Here is a 17,072-nt window from a genome sequence, read left to right as displayed (position 1 = left end):
GAGAGGACAACTGTGTCTTAAGGGCCAAAATCATCAGTGAGCTTGGGATGGTGACCAAATCAGTAGATGATGATAAATAAGGAGCAGGTGGATGACAGGGACTTTAAAGAAGCTGGAGTTTTTTATATGACTGGAGGAGAAATAATAGTGTAGAACTTGCACTGGGGAGCCTTTAAAGAAAATATATTCCTCTTCAATATTCCAATTGTGGGAGAATGAACCCCTCCATTTTTGACAAAGTAGGTTTTGGTTTAAGGCAGGAGTTGTGAGAGCAAACAGAGATGCTTCATTAGTGGCAAAGCACAAACGTGCTATTGTCTTATTTGGTTATGTATTTTGGTTCCAGGAGTAGCACTTTACACTTTTCATTATTAAAAATTTCACTTTTAAGCATACTGAAATACTTATGGATGCAATGTTATGATGTCTGGGATGTGCTTCAAAATAATACAGGGCTGATGGGCAAGGGTGATAAATGAAGCAAGATTTACCATGCATTGATAATGCTGAGGCCCAGTAATGGACACATGGAGGCACCTTGTCCTATTCCGTTTTGTGTATGTTTGAATTTTTCTTTAATAAAAAGTTACAGAAACCTCATCCTTATAGATTTGGCCCATTGTTTTTGACTGGCACTTTTTTTTAAAAGATTTTATTTATTTGAGAGAGAGAGCACGAGCAGGGCAGAGAGGAGCAGAGGGAGAGGAAGAAGCAGGCTCCCTGCTGAGCAGGGAGTCTGAAGCGGGGCTCCATCCCAGGACCCTGGGATCATGACCTGAGCCGGAAGCAGATGCTTAACTGACTGAGCCACCCAGGTGCCCCCTGACTGGCAGTTTTATGTTCTCATTTTATGAAGCTCTCTTATTCCCTCTCTAGGAGATCCACAAGGACAGATACTTATCCCCATTTTACTGATATACCTCTCTGATTCTGTTAAGGGACTCACCCAAAGGTAAATATCTGTTTAGCTGTAGACTTAGGACTAGAACTCCCATGTTATTTCGACCACTGGACCCTAATCAAGGGAGCTTGTAAGTTACCATTAAAAGGTGTTAAAATTCGGAGTCATTCTCTCAGGTGTTTGATCTTGGAAACAGTGGTCTTCATTTGATTGCAGGTTCAACAAAGTGACATTGCCTTTGCACCTGCTAGTCCGTCTGCATGGAATGTTCGTCCCCATCCCCTAGTTCACCAGGTTAATGCCAATACAGCCTTCAAAGCTCAACTTAGTCCTTCCCGCCCCCCATACACACAGTGCCATCCCCCGCAATCATTCTGTCCTTTGCGCTAGTTCTGAATCTTGTTCAAACGTTTTTCATTTCATATGCCACAGCAAATTGTATACGTATGTATGGGCGTACATATGGGTCCTTTTCTCTAGTAAATTAGAGCCATGGACTATTGTTTTTTTAACTTTGGGGCCTTTTACATAATGGCAACGTCTAACACGTAGTTATTCAACAACTCACACATGCCTGAAACCATTGGTAGAGGCATTCAGCAAACAAAAAAAAAAACCATGGGAGCCTAAATATATACCCTGGATTTGGCTAGCTCGTGCATCTGAGGAGTATTTGTGAAGTGGTATGAAATTTTGGTGTCGTTTTCTTCTTGGAAACTAAGTCCTGTCCCCCAGGGGTTTTCATTCAAGTATCAGGGTGATTGCCAAGCAATGTAGAAAGTATTCTAAAACTAAATCACACACTTTTATCCTCCCATAAAAACCTCCCTGCAGGAGAAGGAGGTGAAGAAGGTGGGAAGCAGCAGGTGTTTTTGGTGTTTTTTTTTTTCTGCAACTGTGTAACTCATAGAGACTGTGAATAGCTTCACCGCAGGGGAGGCCCACAGCAAGGGGAGATGAAGTACCCACACAGATGATCAGATCGGTTATAATACCAGCTAATGTCTACACAGCTCCTACAGAGCAATCTCAGTCACTTTTGAAGGAACACTGTTTTTCTTCCCGCAAATGACTGCTCATTAAGAACTGGGCACAACATACTTCTGAGAGAAATGCTTCACAGAGCTTTGTCAGGTGTGGTTGAGGGCACCTGGGTGGCTCAGCCGGTTAAGCATGTGCCTTCAGCTGGGGTCATGATCCCAGGATTCTGGGATCGGCCCCACAGCGGGCTCCCTGCTCAGTGGGGAGCCTGCTTCTCCCTCTCTCTAACAAATAAAAAAAAAATCTTAAAAAAAGGTGTGGTTGACTTAACACCATTTTCATCCCAAAAAAGAGGAGTGGGCTTTCGCCCCTACAGTTGCCAAAGCACTCATGATAAATATGGAGGGAATGTAGTCCGACTTCATTGTAACAAATCGAATTTAGAGTTTAATGAATTCTCTAGCCTCTTCCCTTCAATTTTGCAACACCCATGCAGCCAATTTCGCTGTAAAAAGGGTCATTTCAAAGTCCGTGGGGGCTCTTACACTTCCCAGTCAGGGTGGGACCCAGTGGTCAACAGGAGGTGCGGGGAGGGTAGTGTAAAGGTAGCTTTAACATTTTCGGTGAAAAAAGCTAACTTGTTTGCAGTTTTGATTTGCTTTTAATAACAAGCTCCCTCAACCACAACTGATGAATTGGCATAAGAACAAGGGTACAAAAGAAACATCAAGGGGGCCTTCCAAATTGCTAACTAAAGGATGAATTCTCGGCTTTGGGTGGCCATCATTTTATCCCTCGGAAACAGGAGATAAAAAGATGCAAAGCTTTTAATACAGGCTGCCTGAATATAGAAAGGAACCGATTAGAGCATGTGGCCTGTGGTGTTGTCTTAAAACTTTATAATCACATTCCATACTTTAAGCAAATGTAAATTCTGTTGCACGCTGCCCTTGAAAGGCAATTTCACTGCATACTAAATTCGAAGTAATCACTGATACAGCGTAAATAAAGCCTCTGTTGGGTAAACACCAAAGCATTTTCCACGCCGCACTGCATTTTAAAATAGCTAACTTTATTGTCAGTGAAAAGATAGGCACAAAGTGGATTCAAACCTGCATAACTTTATTGGAAATAGCTGAGTCGATTACAGAATGGGGTCTCAATCATTACGGTGCCACATACATTTTAAACCGAAGGTGCTTCTCTAGCCATCTGCCAACCCCAGCTATCCATTTTATAAACACATGCCATTAATCACAAGGGAGGCCAGAAGGAGGTCTGATGACTCCATGTAACCCATCGTTGCTACTGGAAAAAAATAAACAAACTCCCGACACTTGTCCTACTGATGATGAATGACACTTGGGAGATCTCTTTCCAAGGATCATGGCGGGCTGAAATTGATGGCAATTAGCCCATAGCTGATGCCTTCCTTTGAAAATATGTTCATTTGAAGTAACACATTCCATATGTGAAGCGAGCAATTGAGATAACAGGAGATTGTATGGCTAGCAGACATGAGAATATCATTTATAAAAGTTAGTCCATATGTATATACTTTAAGCTGCCGCATTGTAAGTGTCTAGGCTGTTCACAAAAAGTAGTTTGCACAGTCAGTTTGTTCATTTTCCAATTGTTGTACCCACCCAACTGCGTAACAAGAGAACACCTGGTGTTTCCTACGGCAGATGATGACAGATGTTTCAGGTTTCTGCTATCCTGTTATCCTGAAGCTCGAAAGCAGCATGGAAAATAAATCCTTCATTGAAACAACAATCCAGATACATGATTTTAAAAGAACATTCAAGCTACTTTTATGTAATAAAAAAATCGTTAATAGGAGTTTTATATCAAGTAAAGTTTGTTCTAATGAAGTTCCTCTGTACATGGGACGTTGGGGTACAACTGACTTAAAAGGTCCCCAGAGACCACCAGGCGGTACACGTTAAGACAACAAGGTCACCCTTCTGTCCTGAGGTGCCGGTAAAATGCATAGATAAGTGGGAGTCCAGAAAGATCCCCCAAATGTTACATATCCACATAATTGTGGAAAGGTGACTAACTTGACGCTTCTCCCATAAACCTGAAATTTTAAAAGGACACCTATTAGAGATTTTCTGAAAAGGCTGAATCTACCTTCTTCGTAAACATAATACACTGACATGGACTTCTTCCATCTCTTAGATGTACGATATTACTTTAGCAAATTACCTGGGAGTAAAAACTGAGCCAAAAAGGACTGACTCCGGTGTGAGGGGGCAGAGATGCGGTGGAGAGTTCAAGGTAGCACTCAGCCAAGAACTTCCTCCTTTCTCAAAAATAGTCTAAAGAGATGGCTGCCACACAGTGTGGAATGTATGACATTTGTCACCTTACAGAATGTGATAACTCATGGCTCCCAGACCTAGCAAAAATTCTGGCAATGTGTTATAACCACAAAAGGAGTAGATGAAAGGTTTAAATTTATTTGGATTTATATATTTGGCTAGAAAGTAGCAGTCCCAAAGTTTGCTACCTGTGGCTTCTACTAGTTGAGGACTTTCCCCCTCATGACTAAAGGGTAGTATGAACGAGGATTAACACAACTACGCTTTTAATTTCTATTTGGGGTTCACTTGACGACCGAGGACTAATGCGTAGGATGATCACTTCATTACTGAAATGTCAAGACTGGCTGAAAAACCACATCGCTCTCCTTCTTGTCTCTCCCTCTGCCCCACAAAATGATTCCTCTGGAAGAGAATTAGGAATGGCGCAAAAATACCGTTAAATATGCCGCCATTCCTGTGGTCACAGAGGAACCCTGTTAGATGATCTTAGGCAGCCAATCCCATAGCAAGAGAAGAAGTGAGGTCGATTTCTTCGGGGCGGGGGTGGGGGGGAGTTTCATGTGACTCAGTGTTGAAATGAGGACCAGGACAGGGAAGACCTTGCAAAAGGCACTGCAGGGGAGGCAAGGTAGGAATTCAAAAGCCTGGACAAACTATTCAAGCCAGGGACGTTTTACAAAACACGTATGCCCTGGTCCATGAAGATGCCTTTCCTTAAAATGAGGCTTGCTGTAGACAAGGGTTTCCCGAAAGAAGCATGGTAATTCGGCAAAATGGAAAAGCTGTGTTGTGTGATCTTGAAAAAGTCAGGTAACCTCTCCAGGTCTCAGATGCCTCATCACTAAACTGAGGGGGTGGGGCTCTACTGCTACAGTTCCTTCCAGCCACTATGCCTCACGACATAATATATCAGGCCTACTCTTCTATTAATCTGGCTTCTAACTAACACATCCCCAAACTTCTACCCCCACCCTTACCTAACACCCCCCACTCCCCTCACCCTCCCATACCCCTGAAAACTGATCTTAATGACACTGTCTGCAGATTTGTCACCTTAATGAAGGGCAGAGAGGTGACACAGAGCAGGGACCCGTGGCAAAAAGCAGCACTTTTGTGTCCCTGGGGGCAGCCCCCTGGCAAAGCTTGGAGCCATGGCCTCCTTGGTCCCTGTCCACATGCGCATTTCCTGCTGCTCTCCAAAGGCATTCCGAGATGGAGTCACTGGCAGTGAGAAGGGATGGCTAAGGTGATACATCTGCAGCCTGCCCCTTCCCCGGCTGCAGCATAGTACTTTGGGCTTCTGATGCTATTCCCTTGGAGGTGATAGTCAACGAGAGGCCTTTTAAGACGTATGCTAAGAATTGGGGTAAACAAAAGGAGTTCTTTCAAAGTAGTCACCAGAAATTCAAAGCATTCGGCCCATCACCGAAAATGCTTCCTTGTTTTGCCAACGATTAGAAATCTGAGACTGGTGACACAGCCAGTGAGTTTGTGCTGGAGAAGGAATAAACACTAAGTAGATTGGTCTCAGGAAAGTCAAGCGAGCTGTGTTCATGGCCACACACAGCACCTCATGCAACTCTCCATCAAGGCCTCTGATGGTCTAACTCCCTAAGAGAGAGGAAGTTGTACATCACACAGCTAATTTACTCTCCTAGCATCTGAAAGCAATATATTAATTATCCAAATGCATAAATTACTCCAGAGTATATATATGAATGTATGAACCTCCACGAGGGAACCAAAAGAATCCACTTCCAAAGCACCACTGAAATGAAGATAAACACAATCTCCTAGCACAGGGCAGCTGGGAAATTGGGAGGGAAAATTAGCTCCAGCACCCTTCCACCCCCCAATAACCCCTGTCTTTTCTCCAGCTTACACAGCTCCCAAAACTATTCCCTTTCATGAGCCCAAGACGAGAGCTCTCTCTCTGGACGCTGTCTAGATGGCAAGTATACAAAACAGCACGCGTGCAAATTCTCTCCGGCTTCCCACTTCTGACTACATGTTACACACTGTCTTCCAAACGTACTGTGCTCTTCGATAAAAATGATCTGGAATATGGAAATGCTAAATAAAATTATGCACGTTGAAAACATTCATGTATATCCAGCTATTAACAGTCCAAGTATTTGTATAAATCCAAACAATCAACTTTAGAGCACATTCTGATTAATCGGTCTTTAGAGGTACTCTCTAAGTGTGTACCAGAATAGACTGGAGTTTGAATGGTATTACATAAGTACTACATCATTTCAATAAAAAGTCCCTTTAAAAAAACATCCCCCCCAACCCTTGTCCTCACCCTCAAAATAAGAACAAACAAAAGGGAAAAATGATTAAAAGCACTTTCGCTGATAAACCGCAGCTCTCGAATACGCTGTTTAGATGAGATATTCCACCATCTCCGCGTCAGGCTCTTGTCCCAGGATCTGAATGGGAGCTTTTCTTTCCAGAGTACTGGAGTGGAAGACAGGGCCATCTAAATGGAAACGGGGTTAAAAAGCATGTAAGGATAACGTAAAGATGCATATTATTAGAAACAGACAGCTTGGGAGCCATAAAGCCAATGGTGAAGTGAGACTTGCCCACCACCCCCTTCCCTTGTTCGCCTTGAGCCTTTACTTCTACTGGAAGAATGGCCTTGGCTCATCCCGGTTCCCATCCTGGTGTCCCAAGGAGTCATTTACAGACTCTGCACTTCTGTCTTCTGACGGACGCCCTTTAGCACATGAACAACTCTGGCCAAATGACCAACAGTGTCTATACAGCAAGGTGCCAACAAACAACCTGTAATTGAGGGCAGAACCCAAAGCTGTCCTGGTAAGGAGAATCATTACCTGTCTTATCTGGATTGCAGGTCAAACTTGGTATAGACAAACGACGTGACCCAGCACCGGTAGCTGCACTTGCAGAAGCCTCAACCGGAGCCAGAGCTGGAGCTGGAGCTGGAGCTGGAGGAGCAGCCGCAGCCGGAGCTGGAGTTGGTGCTTGAGTCTGAGCCGGAGCAGAAGCCTGAGACGCTGTCGGAGCCGGAACCGGAACCGGAACCGGAGCCGGAGCTGGAACCGGAGCCGGAGCAGCTGGAGCAACCTGAACAGCAGCAGTGGGAGCAACAACAGCAGCAGCGGCAACAGCAGAGGCAGCGGCTGGAATCTGAGCAGCAGTAGCTGGAGAAATAGCAGCAGCGAGAGCAGCAGCAGCAGTTGCCGGAGACGGGGCGGTGGCGGCGGCAGCGGCAGCTGGAGCGGTGGCGGCAGCCACGGCAACTGGAGCAGCGGCTACCATGGTGGTGGTGTTGGTGGCAGCGGCGGCAGTGTTGGTGGCAGCGTTGGCAGTGATGGCGGCAGCAGTGGCTGCAGCAGCGGCTGGCGCGGGAACAGAGATTGGAGCGACAGCTGCGGTTTTGTTCGGTTCGGTTCCGCGTTCCGTTTGGGTGCTGCAGTCTCGGCTGCCTGTCTTGGAGTGAGCCGAGAGCAGGGGAGTGGAGGGCGGCACCGGCGACGGTGTGGAAGGGACAGACTCAGCACGGTAGTCCCCACCCAGGAGAATACCTAGAGGGAACGAGGGAAAGAGGTCAGAGAAGTACAGGCTCTTCAAATGCACACGTCTGGTTGCCTCTTCTTCCCTGAAGGAGGTTCAGGAGAAGGGCCTCCAGAGAACCCACGAATCAGTTTGGCGGGCACATCGCTCCTGGTCCTTGTCCTCCACCCCAGCACAAGGTATGAAACCTTGAAGTGTCCTGTGAATCTGTTTTGATTTATCTTTCCAATGGCGCCTGATTTCCAACAAGCTTTCAGAATGCTTCTACTCAGTTCCACTGATCACCAACATCATCCACTACCAGAAGGCTGGAAAGGATTGGGGGAAGAAGTCTGTGGTCACGGATGACTGTGATAATAACTGTGTGATCTCAGGTTCTAATCATGACCGTGGTCCCCAGAACGCCTCCTCTACCCAAAGGACGCTGCAAGTGTCAGAGGACCAAGAAAGGTATTAGAAGCAACAAAAAGACCTAAAATTAAAATACAAAGCAGGCTTTCTCAGGCTCTAAAAATGTGCCTAGTGGAATCTACGATATTTCGGGGGTTTTGATTAGAGGGGAAGGAATGGACAGGAATGGAATGAAAAAGTACATTCAGTTCTCATCTCAGAACAGTCTGGTAACAAAAAGCTGCCACCGGGCTCCATTTAGCTCAACTAGAACTCTGAGTCCTCCTATTCTATGGGAGGAAAGAACAGAGAAAATCTGGAAGTTTCAAATTTTGACTGATGTGAAGGTTATATGGGCTTTGGACAAAGACAACGGTCTCACATGGCAAGGCAAGATCTGAGAATTTTTTAAAGGAAACTGAAGTTGTCTTCCTTCCCACCCAAACAGAACTCAGAATTCTTATCTTCTAAGGCCTCGGCTTCAACCAGTGTTCTCTCAGTGAGACATCAGAGTGTGGAGGAGCTCATCTCAGGAGGACAGAAACCCAACCTGGTATATTGTTCTCTCGAGATTCTGGACCATCACTCCCTTTCTTGCTGAATGGGCACATATCTAAGTCGGGGCTCTCTTTAAATGAGTCACTTTAATCTTCTTTATTTACTGTCATTACCTAGGCTCCCCTTCCAGCTCTTGTCATCCCGCTTCTCCTCCATGATGGGGGTGCCAGTCAGGGTAGAAGAGTGTGAGAGCAAGCCCGACCCTGCATTGGAAATGGACATCAGAGACTTTGCGGGTCGCATGGATGACAGCTGCTCTGTCTTACTTGGCTCCTTCCGGGAACGCTGCTGGAGTACTTTGATCATGGCATCCTTCTCAATAATCTGGGCATGGAGGGTCTTAATCCTAGGAGCCAAAGACAGAGAACATATAAAAACGCTGTTTCCACCTCCATGTTCTGGTCTCACTGCCTGCATGGACTTGAGCTTCCAGTATCTTTTCGACTTAGGAGTGGTTTAGTTATTTCTGGGGTGTAAAGCAAGGGACGGTGTGCTCCGTTTCCTAAAAGACCTTTCTTCACACCCAAATGAGTATAGCAGAGCATCTGGGAGTTATTGCTTAAACCTCAGGAGGCCAAAGTCAGGTCATGGTGGAAAAGAAGGCTGTATATGAGAGAGTACACTGATGTAATGGGTGCCGTAGTGAGGTATCTGAGCCAATGGAACGATGTATTTAGTGAGAAGATAAGAACTATGAATGGGCCACAATTTCAGCTAATAAGTAAATGATCATGCGTTTATAAGAAGTATCTCAAGTACCTCAAGTTGGAATGGATATTCTTTTACTGTGCACTCTGCTGTATCACAGGGTTGAAGTCCAATGCTAGAAAGAATACCCCAGGGTGCAAATACCAGCAATACTGTTCTGGCAGAGGGAAGACGGAAAGCAATTACCAAGGCCAATGGGGAAAGCAAGGTAAAGGTCATTGCATTTCAAATCCCAAGTAACAGGTTGGCAGGGGTGCAGGGGTTAGGGGAGGCTGCATTATCAGGTTTCCCGGTTGTGAATGAAGATGCCTGCCCTTTCCTTCTGACCTATCTGGTCTCGATACCTTCTTCTCAGATCTACCACGGTCCAGATCGATATTTTACCTGCCCTCCATGTCAAGGCAGCGCTTGTTGGCCATCAAGATTTCTTCCTCCTCTTTCTGGATGCGAGCTTCCAGGGCCGTGTCATAGCTGGTGTTGGGAGAGTGGCTGATGACTGTTGTGTCCCTGGGAAGGAAGATGGCAGTGATGATGATGACAAGGCAGCAAAACCGGCAAATCCTATCATCTCCGTCCCAAGTCAAAGGTATTGCTGGAAAGCAGTAAGCTACAAACTCATTAGGAATGGTTGGTTTCTGGATGACTAACTGAAAAGAACCTCCAAGATGGGAAGGTTCAGCTTTCAGAGCTAGAAGAGGTTTTCGGCATGAGTACAGCCGCAAAAGTCAGTGAGGGATTCTATGAGAGGTTCACAGGCTTGCCTTGAGAACTAGACAGACAGCCTCCCAAAGCCTTTTGGCAGAGTCCCTTCAAGGTTTTCGATCTTGGCCAGGTAACAGGAAGATATTTATATTTCCACTTTGCATTATTATTTATATTACACATAAGATAGTACCGATTTCCACTTTATTCTCATGACAGTTATAAATGGGAAAAGGCTAGACTTTGCCGAAAGACAGAGAATGTACTAGACAGCTATTGCTACAGATGTATAACAACAACCACACCGAATGCTAGAAACAAACTATAGACACATCAACAGCAAAGGTCACATAGAGCATGTGAGCCGAGTGAGAAGTAGGGCCTTTGAGTCAGTGCTACTTAATTCCTATCTGACCTATATCAGAAACATTCTAGTGCCAAATCAAGGAGTCTCTCCCCCAACTATAAGACTGTTGTCTTGCCAGAGTCCCAATTGCACGAGGCACCATCCTGTTTCATTTGAAAGTCTCTCAGACCTTTAACTCAAAGACTAATTAATAAGGAGGAAAGTGTGTGTGTGTGAGAGAGAGAGAAAGAGAGAGAAGAAGGAAAAGAAGGAAAGGAGGAAGAAGAGGAGGAGATGCTGCTGGTGAGAGGGTTTAGCCCATGGTCGAGGCTGACGTCTAAATAGCACAAGTCAAAGATACATGGGAATCCTATATCGTCCTGATAAATGAGGTCATGCATCTTTCTTTAGTTCATTTAGAACTAGTGGTAGAAAAAAGAGGGAAGGGAATGAAGCAAACTGGATCTTCTTTGAATTACTTGGGGGGAAAAAAAGGGATTAGGAAGAATATTGATGTAATTATATGGGTCTTCAAGGAAAGCCGACAATAGACCCAGAAAACAATGAACTGGCACAGCTTCATTATACTTCCTATGAGAACGAGGATCTGTGGGAGAATTTTGTGCTGGCGGCTAGCTGTGTTCTCTTAGCTTAGAGACTGTGACCAGTGCAGATGGGAAGGAAGGGGCAGGAGAGTGAAGAGGCAGAAAGTTGGTATTAAAGTCAGGGAATCTGGGTGAGTTTCTACAAAACTACTGTTTCCCCAAATGCTTGCACTTTATATGCAAGGCTGAAACAATGTATTTGAGTGGTGAAATAATTGGGAGAGCAAGAAGGACAAGGACTACAGTGGTTCGCATCAATTGCTAAATTCGAAATATTTTAGCATCTCAGAATTCCACACTTGCTCTGGTGAGTTCACCTGCTTACAGTCCTACTAGGAATGGCTCTTGTGTTGCAAAGTATCCAAGGGGGAAATGACACTGTGTAATGCGGAGAGCACAGGCTCTGCCTACAGGCCACACCAGGGTCAAATCCCACTTTCCCAAGTACTCTGCCACTAACAAATTCTACGAACTCAGGAAGTCGGTTAACTTTTCCAAAGCTCAGTCTCCTCATATGCTAGATAGAAATCATAATTATACCTCTGTCTTGTGGCATTTGTGGGGGGCGAAGTCAAACTATGCACATTAAAGATACAGTGCCAGGCATAGTAAAAAAACATTCAAAAAGTTACTTATTATCCAAGAGAGAAAAGTATGTAGATAGAAGGAGAGTAACATACAAGAGGGGATGACTTTAAAGAATTGCAGCTCCGGGATTATACCGTGGAAGCAATTCCTGCAGTGCACAGTTCCAATGTGATGGCTGCTTCAGAGGCAGGCCTCTCTAAAGAGTTCATGGTGTCTATGGACACTGGGGACATGAGCATATGGTTTGTCACTGGGGGAGCCAGTGCTGGCTTCCTGCCACTTTCGTTGCATAAAAGACCATTTCGGGGACTCAAAGCCCTGCCAGCTAATTGATATGGACACTGTGAGCTCCTCAGGAATGGAGCCTGAAAATGTGGGGCACTTAGTGAATTCCTACAGAGCTGCCAGGACGGCCTTCAACATCAATCTTCCTTCTGGAAGACTGGGGCTACTAAGCCAATGGGTCAGGCAAAAAGCAAGCAAGCACAGTGTTAGAAGGAGCAACCTGACCTAACTTGCGATACTCTGAGACGATCCTTAGGTACATCTGGAGTGAGCTGCCGGCTTGAAAACACCACCTGTATACTCCAAAAGGCAGATCCCTGAATTTGACATCCTACATCTAAATTCTTAAGTAAAGGAGTTTCTGGTGACTGTCCCCCTCCGGTCATCTCTCTCCTTCCTTTTTCTGATGAAATTATCCCCATCACATTGCTTACTTTGCTTTCTTGAATGTCACCCATGATTTCCTCATTAAAACATCTAGTGTTTTAAACTTTTAAACTTCCAATCCATCTTTTCCTATCGGTCGCATCCTTTTGTTTATTTCATATGTGAACTCGACCACGAGTGGAGCACTGTGTTTGAAGTTACTGTGATGCTAAAAAGTGGCTAGACATGCATAAGACTAGTCCCTGACTGTAAGAGACTTGCAAGGCGAGGAAAAAAAAAAGGCAAATAATTAATTATTACAGAAGGGAGTTTGAACTTTACTCCAATAGGCACTGAAAATCATTAGAGCTTTTTGTGGGGAGTGAAATGATCCAAGCTGTGCTTTAGAAAGATCACATTATCTCTGGCTGAAATGTGATGGGGGGTTAGGGGGGAATACACTGGACATGGGCAAACCAGTCAGAAAGGTTATTGTAATGATCCCAGCCAGAGATACTTAAATCATGAACCAATGCAACAGCAGGGGGAATGGAACAGGCCATAGGAGGCAGAACTGCTACAACTTGGAGACTGTTTAAATGTGGCTCTTAGAGGGAAGAATGAATGAAAACTTTGTTTTTTCTAATTCAAATGACTAGAAAAGATGGCATACCGCTCATTTTCTGTAATAGGAAAGTAAGGAAAGATCTTTGGGAAAGCATTATAATGGGCTTGATTTTAGTTACATCGGAGTTAACATGTCTTATGAATTGCCATATGACAATAGCCAACAAGTTGTTGACAATTCTAACTTGACTCTAAGGGATGTCAGACTTACTATCTGAGGTTGTAACAGAGAAGAGGATAACTAAGAAAGAAGGCAGAATGAGGAGAAAGCCAAGTACGGAAAGTGAGGAAAGCCTACAAGGAAGGAATAGGTAGGCATGTATAATGTGTTGTGAGCGGCTTCTACCTCCTGGTTTCCCCTTCCTTCCTTCTTTCCCAGATTTATGTCACCCAAAATAAAAACAAAACACTGCATATTTGGAGATGGTTAACAACCTAATTCAGGAAATGCACACTTGTAAATTATATGGCTGATCAGGTTTGTTATCTTTATCCTTTTGCTGCTCTTCAGAAATAAATTCACCATTTGTGAGCTTCAATCTGCATTTCCAAATCTGTTCCTCTGCGATGGACTACTCAGTAATAATTTCCCTCATCTATATTAAGCAACTAGAGAATCTCTAGGAGCACAACAATACAGAGTTATAATATGGGCCATATTATTGTGATTATTTATAGTATTTTTAAGTGACTAAATAATAAGTGTGAAATAGTAACCCTTGAACAGTTCATAATCCCTATTTCACCATCTTGAAATCATCAGATCTGGGAAGCAGCACAGGATAGTGGCAAAGGTGTCATAATGTCATTTTCACTCCCAGTTCTTCTTCTTAGTAACTGTGTGTGATCTTGGACAAATTACTTAACCTGCCTGTGCTTCACTTTCCTCATCTGTACAATAGATAATACTACTTATCTCAAAGAATTATTGTGAGGATAAGCAATAATTGTAAAGTACTTAGGAGGGTACCTTACATAGAAAACACTGCATGTGATTTCTTGCATTGACCACTTTCCCTTTAACAAGTGGTGCTTCATAGAATCGAAGTGCTAACAGGGATATAAATTGAACACCTAATAGTTTTTCTCACCTGAGAAAAGACGGTTGTCTATTATATTCAAATCTGTATTTTATTATTCACAATGGCCAAAAAGGGAAACAATCCAAATATCCATCATCAAGTGAAGGGATGAGCAACTGTGGGATGACCCAAATTATGGAACACTACTCAGCAATGAAAAGGAAGAAACTACTGATACATGTACCAGCTTGTATGACTCTCAAAATAATGAGGCCAGATGAAAGAAATCAAACACAAAGAGTATATACTATATGAATTCTTTTTTACAACATTCTAGGAAAGGCAAAATTATAATGACAAGAAAACCAGATTAATTGTTGTCTGGGGTCAGGTGGGGGAGGAAGGGATCAAGTTGAGGGGGCACAAGAGCACTTTAGAATGTGTCCTCCATCTTGATTGTGGCGACGGCTCCATTAGTATACACACCTGCCGATGTTCATCAAACCATACACTTGAAATAGGTGTTTTCTTATTATGTAAATAATTCCTTAATTGAAAAAATTCTACAACTACCATTGATACCACCCAAGCAACATCTCCTAAATGTGCAAACTGTTTTCTCCCTATAAGCTATTACACTGGGAATATATTAAGTTCGAGATATTAGCAGGAATACACAAGAACCAAGTGGGTCACTAAAATGTGGCACTACATTTAGGGATTTAAGTTATAGAGTTAGAAATCACTTCCCTCTCTTTCATTTCTTCTTTTCTCCTTCCTTCCTTTTTACTTTTCTCTCCTTTCTTACTCAAAAGCATTTTCAGCACATTCCATCTGCAGCCAATACTCTAGGCTCTTACAAATTATTTAGAAAGAAAATGAAATGTAAAGCTTTTACCACAGAAAGGGGAAGGAGCAGAATCTTGGTCAAATTTTTGGGTTTAGAGGAGGCAGAATGAAACCACTGGACAGAAAAGGAATGGCAAGAGATGTTGGAAGGGAAGGTGGAAGAGCTCACAGGTTCTGAAATAAAGTTTTCTGAATGCTACCTTCCAAATCTGAAATCTCATTGAGAAAGGAGGAAAAGGAAACCAGTCTCCATGGCCAAGCATAAGAGGCATTATCTTTGAAAAAAATAGTATAATCCTAGAAATAAAAGGTCTGGAGGAATAACCTAGTCCAATTCTCTCATTTTGCAGGAATTTGGACACAATCTCTCAATTTCTCCTGTGGGTTGGATTAATAGGCATGCAAAAAGTATACAGTCCAGAAACAGGAAGTCTGCCTGAGGAACTAACGTAAGGCATTTCTACTAGGTGGAAACTGGCTGCTTTTTATCATATGAAATGATAAGAATGCACACTTTACTGAAAACAGTGATTGCATGGAAACTTTCTACCTGGTGATTGAAGCGAATTTGACGTAAATTGAATCTACCTTACAGAAGACAACAGATTCTGGAAAGAAATCTGTCTGAAAAGGGGTTCCCCCGATACTCAAAACTTTCCAGGGAGGAAGGAAGGGGGGGGTTGTTTCTTTATACAAGGACCACCGGGGACAATCTCCTAGCTTTCCTGCCTTTCCTGACCTGAAGTCTATTCTGGGGTCGGTTTTGGCAGCAAAGCTCTCAGCACTGAGAACCCTGACTGTCCATTTTCTCACACTGCACACACTCATGAGCAGTATCTGTCTCAGTTTCTGCACAAAGATGACAGGAATCATCCTGCATCTCCTTTGCAGTATTAGGGTTGCCTGAATAACCTTTGTTAAATAAGCACAGGTCACAGGTGTTTTCTTGGGAGGTAGCAGCTAAAATGACACTTAACTGTGCTTCTAATTTGCCTACAAACTTCCCGAGCCTCTTCGAGCGCAGCTGGGGCTTCCTTGCGCTCGGTTACTGCCCTGGCATGTATGGAGCACACCATTTGCAGAAAACAAAAGACAGGTAAGCTTAAGCCCATGAGGACCTCAAAATCGGGGCAGAGGCGATTCCAATCCATTAAAGTATAGTTTATAGAGGATACTGGAAGAAGGGCAGAGTGTGTTAGAGAAATGTAAGATGTCTTCCTGGAGAATTGGGAGTAGGTTTGCAAGCCACCAGCTCAGCTCTTCAGCACTGCCCTCCCTCTGATTTGGCATGAGAAGGAATCACAGATAAATGTATCCACCACCCCCTCCACACAGCACACACATCCCAGCCTAAACTCTGGCAAGCATTTCCAGATTCCTCCAGCTCACCACATTTAGGAGAACATTAAAAACAGCACCGTGGTTTTTAATAACTTTCTGGGTAGAGACTCTATGGGTGCAATGTGCTCTGGCCTCCCTCAGATACCCAACTGCAGACCCAGGCTCTGTCCGTCTCTCCGACAACCAAGGCCATCTCCTGATTCAAATTTAGTTTTTGTTGTTGTTTCTTTCTTTCTTTTCCAACTCACAATTCTGAACAGCGGCAAGATAGCCAGACAAGGTAAGAGCACTGTTTCCTCCAAAGACCAATATTTAATGTTTCCATGTGAAAGGGGGAAATGTCAGAGGCAAATAAAATAAAATAAATCCTCCTGCTGCTTTCTCTCCCTGACCAAATGGAATGTGACAATTTCCATGTGATGCATTCATGGACGCAGAGAATGTGGCCTTCAAATATAGACCTGCTCAAAGGGCAGGGATGGATCCATGTTGAGCACGGCCTTTGGCATACCTGGGGTGAGCCAGAGCTATCAAATGGCGGCCGCCACTCCTGAGTGACATTTAATTTCTGAGTGGCATTTCTCTGGCGAGGCCTCCACTCCAGTCCCAGGAGCTAAACAAAGAAAGAAAGCTACACATGTGGCTGTGAGAAACCGTGGCTCTGGCGAAAGAGGCGCACTAATGTTCGCTTGATCCCACCTGCAATTTTTCTGGTTCCCAAGGAAAGCCGAGCTAGGATTTCTGGTAAGTTCATAAGTTAATGTTAATTTTCAAATTCCTGACCCTCTGCCCTCACAGTCCCTGCTTCACCAGATGAAGGAAAACACACTTAAGCAGAGATTGGGGGGGGGTGTTACAGGAAAAACAAGAAAAACACTGAAAAATCTTTTCATCAGTCACCTTTCTCTTCCAACCACCCCCCCCCCC

General features: G+C 44.0%; 1 protein-coding gene across 1 annotated transcript in view; it reads right to left on the bottom strand.

Moving 5' to 3' along the window:
* Positions 1 to 6,591: 6,591 nt before the first annotated feature.
* AMOT (angiomotin) overlaps positions 6,592 to 17,072 on the bottom strand; it is a 43,276-nt gene continuing 32,795 nt past the window's right edge. Inside the window, exons 8-11 of the mRNA XM_040628981.1 lie at positions 9,799 to 9,921; positions 8,820 to 9,052; positions 7,056 to 7,769; positions 6,592 to 6,697 (exon numbers count right to left, since the gene is read on the bottom strand). Of these exons, the coding sequence (XP_040484915.1) occupies positions 6,600 to 6,697; positions 7,056 to 7,769; positions 8,820 to 9,052; positions 9,799 to 9,921 (1,168 nt within the window). The 3' untranslated portion in view covers positions 6,592 to 6,599. The remainder of the gene's footprint in view (positions 6,698 to 7,055; positions 7,770 to 8,819; positions 9,053 to 9,798; positions 9,922 to 17,072) is intronic.

The sequence above is a fragment of the Ursus maritimus genome (assembly GCF_017311325.1).
Source record: "Ursus maritimus isolate PB19 chromosome X unlocalized genomic scaffold, ASM1731132v1 scaffold_X1, whole genome shotgun sequence".
In the NCBI taxonomy this organism is placed as follows: Eukaryota; Metazoa; Chordata; class Mammalia; order Carnivora; family Ursidae; genus Ursus; species Ursus maritimus.
This window is presented reverse-complemented; position numbering and strand designations above follow the sequence as displayed.